This window comes from Myripristis murdjan, chromosome 14, assembly GCF_902150065.1.
Source record: "Myripristis murdjan chromosome 14, fMyrMur1.1, whole genome shotgun sequence".
NCBI classification, from domain to species: domain Eukaryota; kingdom Metazoa; phylum Chordata; class Actinopteri; order Holocentriformes; family Holocentridae; genus Myripristis; species Myripristis murdjan.
Window position 1 is genome coordinate 24,047,919 of NC_043993.1, and position 6,100 is coordinate 24,054,018.

General features: G+C 38.6%; 1 protein-coding gene across 1 annotated transcript; it reads left to right on the plus strand.

Annotated features, from left to right (window-relative positions):
• The first annotated feature begins 340 nt into the window (after positions 1-340).
• LOC115371726 (LIM/homeobox protein Lhx1-like) lies at positions 341-5,021 on the plus strand. The gene is made up of 5 exons (XM_030069209.1): positions 341-510; positions 1,489-1,709; positions 2,467-2,741; positions 4,096-4,252; positions 4,645-5,021. The coding sequence occupies exons 1-5, from the start codon at positions 341-343 to the stop codon at positions 5,019-5,021; spliced, it is 1,200 nt and encodes a 399-aa protein (XP_029925069.1).
• The last annotated feature ends 1,079 nt before the right edge of the window (positions 5,022-6,100 follow it).

The window sequence follows — 6,100 nt, forward strand, 5'->3', positions numbered from 1 at the left end:
ATCCGCGCATCTCGGAGCATCTTGATAGGACCGCGCTGCTCTCCAGTCTGTAATTTTGCCTCGGAAATGCTGCCTGTCACATTTGTTCGACAGTTAGGCAGTGGTTCGGGGCTTTTGGCCACATGTGGATGGTTGTCCCATGGAACAGAAGAGCAACATTTAATTTCACGGATGATTATTTAATTCTTGAGATTCATTTGGATAAACTGGATTTCCTGGATCATAAAGGAACACTTGAGCAAGTAATCTCTGAGGTGATCGAGGCTACATCGGAGACTAATCATCTTATACAAATATAAATATATCCAAAACACACCTGGTTGGAAATACTTCACAAACAATGGTTCACTGTGCTGGCTGCGAAAGGCCTATTCTTGATAGGTTTTTACTCAAAGTTTTGGACAGACCGTGGCACATCAAATGTGTTCAGTGCTGTGACTGCAAATGCAATTTGACAGAGAAATGTTTTTCACGAGAGGGGAGACTGTACTGTAAGAATGACTTCTTTAGGTAAGCACCCGGTAATCGGACTGAATTCAGGATTGCACTTAGTCTGTGTATTAGGAAACAATGACTTAAACAGGACTGTTTATGATTAAATCAAATCTTTATTGGGGTACAGAAATGTTGGCTATATGGGATATAGCCCCAAGGCCTATGGCAGTCTGTCCAAGTACCACACGCAAATGGGAATGTTTTAATTATGGATGTTGATCCATCAAAGCTGATGGGGCCCGTGCATGTTAAAAGTCTCTCCTACAATGTTCTGTGGAGGATTCAACTAAAAACATCCTTTGTTTACATTGTGGGGCTGACATCGCCTGCATATTTTAGAGAACGGCCCGTTTGTTTGCTGAGACTTGAGTGAAAATGTGATAAGTGGATTTAAATAATAAATCAGTTGAAAACCTTGATTGACAGCCACAGAATAGGCTGATTTTTTTTTTTTTTTTTTTTTTTTGCATCAAAATAAGCCTTTGCAGTATTTTAGGAATTATACTCAACGAGTGTGTAGCCTAATATTCCCATAATATTCCTATGCTGGGATGTAGGCTCTAACGTGACCGTGACCGTAGGCCACTTTATATTTTTCTCTTTTAGTCTCCTATGTTATAACTATTCCAGTAAGACTGTACATGTGGCTTAATGCTTATATGGTCTGGTTATATGATATTACGCCCATTCGTCTAAAATTTATTATAAGATTTTGTTTGCTGTATATTTCGTTAGTGTATTCAGCGTGGTTAGAATTAAATTAATAAAATCTCAGGTGGACTATCAGTTTATTTTTCTTACAGTTTACAAGAGTTCAGTTCAGTCTGTCGCATCATTATGGATTTCTTTTATATCACTATATTGTATGTTCATTGTAAGCCAATCATAGACTCACTAATATAAATAAAAGCCTAGATATGAGTAAAAAGATCATCAGAGGCAATGCATTACCTGGGTCTTTCTCCTCTCACTGATTTCTGCTTTTTTCCACAGGAGGTTTGGCACAAAGTGTGGAGGTTGCGCCCAGGGGATTTCACCCAATGACCTGGTCCGGAGAGCCAAGAGCAAAGTGTTTCACCTGAACTGTTTTACCTGTGTGATGTGTAACAAACAGCTGTCAACCGGAGAGGAACTGTACATCCTGGACGAATTCAAGTTTGTTTGTAAAGAGGACTACCAAAACAACAATGGGAAGGACACAATCCTGCTCTCAGGTGACTCCAGATTAAACAGACCATTCATGTATAAGTTTACACACTGAGCAACTCAGGAGCGAGATGAGATGACATGCATGACTTTTCTGTTGGCTAATGTGAACATTTAAGTGATCAGTGGTGCTGTACTGATGAGAGATTGTCAAAATAACATAAAACGTGGCCATGTTCCTCAATCAAGAATAATTCAAATTAAGCCGCTCGAGGAATGTAACAGGAAGGGAAAGAGGTCTAGGCTACTACTACTACTACTACTACTACTACTACTACTACTACTACTACTAATAATAATAATAATAATAATAATGTTATTTTTATGATTGGTAGTCGTAAGTAATTATTTTATTTTATTTACTCTCATAAACAGCCTTCTTTTCCAACGAAAAAACACTGAAATATGTTCATAATTCCATAATAAAGCCCCTTAAGGACTTTAAGTGTGCCATTGTTATTGAGTGGTTTATCGCTATATTGAGTGTTTGCATTGAGTATTATTTTTTCCTTCGGTTTCATCAGTAATTTTATTGGAATATTATTCTTATTGTACTTCCTACACATGGATGTTTGGTTTTGCATATTTGTATCTTTCTATAATATAGGCCACATATCCTCTAGTATATTGCTGTATTGTCATGTATTTGTTGTTGTTGGCCTTTTTTTGCTGTTGGTTTTGCATGATGATATAATTTAGTTACTCAGAGCCTGCGGGATATTTTAGAGTTATTATGAAAATATGTATTTTTCCCTCATATGACAGTTACGACGTGCAGCGACCCAAGTTTGTCTCCAGACTCCCAGGACCCGCAGGACGATGGCAAAGACTCAGAAGCGGGGCATTTATCAGATAAAGAGGCGTGCAACAACGAGAACGACGAGCAGAGCGTGGCTGGGAAAAGACGCGGGCCGCGGACCACAATAAAAGCCAAGCAGCTGGAGACGCTCAAAGCGGCTTTTGCGGCCACTCCAAAGCCCACCAGACACATCAGGGAGCAGCTGGCTCAGGAGACCGGCCTCAACATGAGAGTGATCCAGGTGAGAATCCCATAAATCTGCATCGACACCGGGGCATCCATTTACTAAACCTTAACGACCTGTATCCATGCCATTTGTCCATAAATAAACCGTAAACTGCATTCATCTGAGGCAAAGACGCCCGCTATCAGCCAGCAGGAGCACAGGCATCCATTATCGGACATGCTTCTATCATATTTTCTGCAAAATCTGGACGTTGTCTCTTTCCAGACAGTCAGCTGACAGTATTTAAACATTTTTTTCAAATAACTATACACACCTAAACTCAAAGTGCGTCAATTCTTAATCTCTAGCCTATAACAGAGTCCCTGTATTTATTTATTTATTTATTTATTTTTGTTTTGTTTTTCTGCCTAAATTTCTGAACCCACTTATATCGAGGAAGGTTCTCGTTTGGAATATAAATGTTTCGACAGTGTGATTGAGTGTTACACTTAGTGACCAAACTATCTTCCAAGTGACGCGCACACTTTGGCAATTTATAGGGAGGACTGCGGCTGCTCTTCTATTTTGTTTTTTCATCTTCTTAGACTTTTTTTTTTTTTTTTCACTTTTTTTGTATTACTACTACAGTACTGCTATATTTCATTTTTATTTTGTAATTTCAACATTTATGCTATTTTTTTGTTTTGTTTTGTTTTGTTTTGTTTTATTTATTTCTTTTTTTGGATTTGGCTTCAAAAATATTTTCTTGTTTATTATTATTATTGTTATTGTTATTGTTATTATTATTATTATTATTGTTATCATGTTATTTTATTTATGTATTTATTTATTTATTTTTGCTTGATCTTTGCTCTCCGCTGAACTGAAAAAAACCCTATACAATCAATGTCTACTTAGACTGGAAACTTAATTGATGCATTTCTGTGGTTTAGGGGGATTTGTTTTACATTCAAAGACTGTAATAGCCTAATATCGCGTTTATAATTGACTTCGGCCACAACACGCAGCACAAGCCTATATTAAAATATTACATAAGGAAAGCAACCACTCCAACAAGCAAACAGTTCTTAACAAAATGTTACTGTAATATTACTTCAGTAGCCTGCACTGCTGTTCTTACGGGATAGTGTATCTGTGCCTTACAGTGAGTAAGATTTATTATCGTTGCCTGTGTGATGAAATGTTTTAATCTCCTATTCTATAACAGTGAAACTGAATGAATATTGCAGTTTTTTCCTGTGATATTTGAATAGTAGGCTTTTATTGTATGATGGCATTCCTTTAGTTTTACCCCCCCCCCCCCCCCCCCCCCCCCCCCCCCCCGTCCCCCCCCCCCCCCCGTCCCCAAGGTTCACCCGAGTGTTAATTTCTAGCTATGAATTTTACTCTGTCTTACTTTGTGCTGAAGGTTTGGTTCCAAAACCGGAGGTCTAAAGAGAGGCGGATGAAACAGCTGAGCGCTCTGGGCGCCCGGAGACACGCGTTTTTCCGCAGCCCAAGAAGGATGAGGGCGATGGGGGACAGACTGGAGCCAGGGGAGCTCGGACACTTCTCTTATTATGGAGGTAGGCTATGTTTCGATATTGATGAGGTTTCACTGATCACGTTATTAACACCTTGGCAACTGATTGTAGGCCTGAAGTGTAACTAATTTTACTGTGAATATTGAGAGAGAGAGTGAAAAAAACATTTTTCGTATTAGCAAATACATATTTGAGAGTCACTGGAGGTTAATGTAAGCCAATTTCTTAGTTTGGTGTGCTCAGCATATACTGAAACATAATTTATGATAGGAAACTGATTCTATAACTTTTCCACCCTGATCCCTGCAAAATATATTACCCATAACACACCAGCCTGGCTTTCAATAATCTATCTATCTATCTATCTATCTATCTATCTATCTATCTATCTATCTATCTATCCCATGCACTAATCCACTTTTCCCTCAATGTAGATTATCCCGGTGAATTTTATGGCTCAGGAGGAAATTATGAGTATTTCCAAGGTCCTCCATCATCCCAGGCCCAGACACCAGCAGACCTCGGCTTTGTGCCCTCCTCCGTCCCCGCTGGCACGCCTCTAGGAGCCGTGGACCCTCACCATCCGGGACACCACTGTTCTGGAGATGTGCAGTGTTTCTCTGACATTGTGTCTCACCACCCGGCGGACTCGCCTAGTCCAGAGCCCAACGGACCAGGATCAATGCACAGCATCTCCCGCGAGATGTGTGGGCCCAGCACGCCCTTCACCACCCTGTCCCTCAGTGACAATGGATACACCAACCAGCTGTCTCAGCCCTCCTCAGAGATGAGTGAAGGCACAGTCTGGTAGTCGATCCCACACTGAACTACATGGCACTGGATGATTTTGAAGGCAAATCAGTCCTTTATTTATTTATTTATTCATTTATTTATTTATTTATTTGGCTTATGTATTTATTTGCAATCTATCTATCTATCTATCTATCTATCTGTTTATTTAATTGATTATTTATTATCCAGTCATTACATTGATTTAAAACTCCTTGTGAATTTGACTCATTAATTCTTTTGAAATGATGGGCCTCATTAATCAAGCAATAAACACACAAATCTGTCTGCAGAAAGCATTTTTAATACGTTCTGTGAAGATCGTTGCTGCCACCACTTAGACGTCACTGGATAATTATCAAAATGTTGATGTGAGATGCATGTTGCTCAGCATTTTTAATGTTTAATATTTTGCACCCATTGATAAACGAGGCCTATTGTTATCCACGTGTTCATGTGTTGTGGAAGATGTTCTGATTCAATAACAGATTATGATTGTGACGTTCAGCAGATCAATACATTTGACCAAAAGCCTCTCTCAGGGCCCTGGAAGCATTGTTGTTTATTTGTGAGATATTTTTGTTTACTTTTCTTGCTGCGGTATAATTATTTGATTGCCAGCACAGGTTTGCCTTCAAAAGGATAACTTTGAAAAGTCTAGAATCTCATATGATAGGAAATAATTTGACTTTCAGATTAATTCAACCTTATTACAATATTGGACAATTGTACAGAGCAGTCAACTGTTTACGTAAAGTTACAGTGTTCAGGGGTTTTAATATCAGCATTGTTTGAAACCTCTCGGCTCAATGGACAAACCATTTAATGCAAACAAACCAAATTTTTGTATCTATTCTATTTATGTGGTTCTTCACTGTGCTAGTTTGTATTATGTGTTCACTTACAGTAAAAAATAGAAAATACAAATAAACATTTGCCAAATAAAATAACAGCACAAATACTGCAAGTGCTCTGCAGTTTTAGTTGTGGGACGTACTGAGACGTGCATCGCATTTTTCAGTTTTTGAACAGTCTTCAGCTCTACTTTTGATTCTCTGGGTACATTGATAGTGAAATTAATTATTTGCAGGTCAATGAATT

Bases quoted from the DNA above. Each gene is read 5' to 3' on its own strand.
- LOC115371726 (XM_030069209.1), top strand. From the start codon at position 341: ATGGTTCACTGTGCTGGCTGCGAAAGGCCTATTCTTGATAGGTTTTTA. The intron at 511-1,488 runs GTAAGCACCCGG...TTTTTTCCACAG, and splicing joins TGTAAGAATGACTTCTTTAG to GAGGTTTGGCACAAAGTGTG. The intron at 1,710-2,466 runs GTGACTCCAGAT...CTCATATGACAG, and splicing joins GGACACAATCCTGCTCTCAG to TTACGACGTGCAGCGACCCA.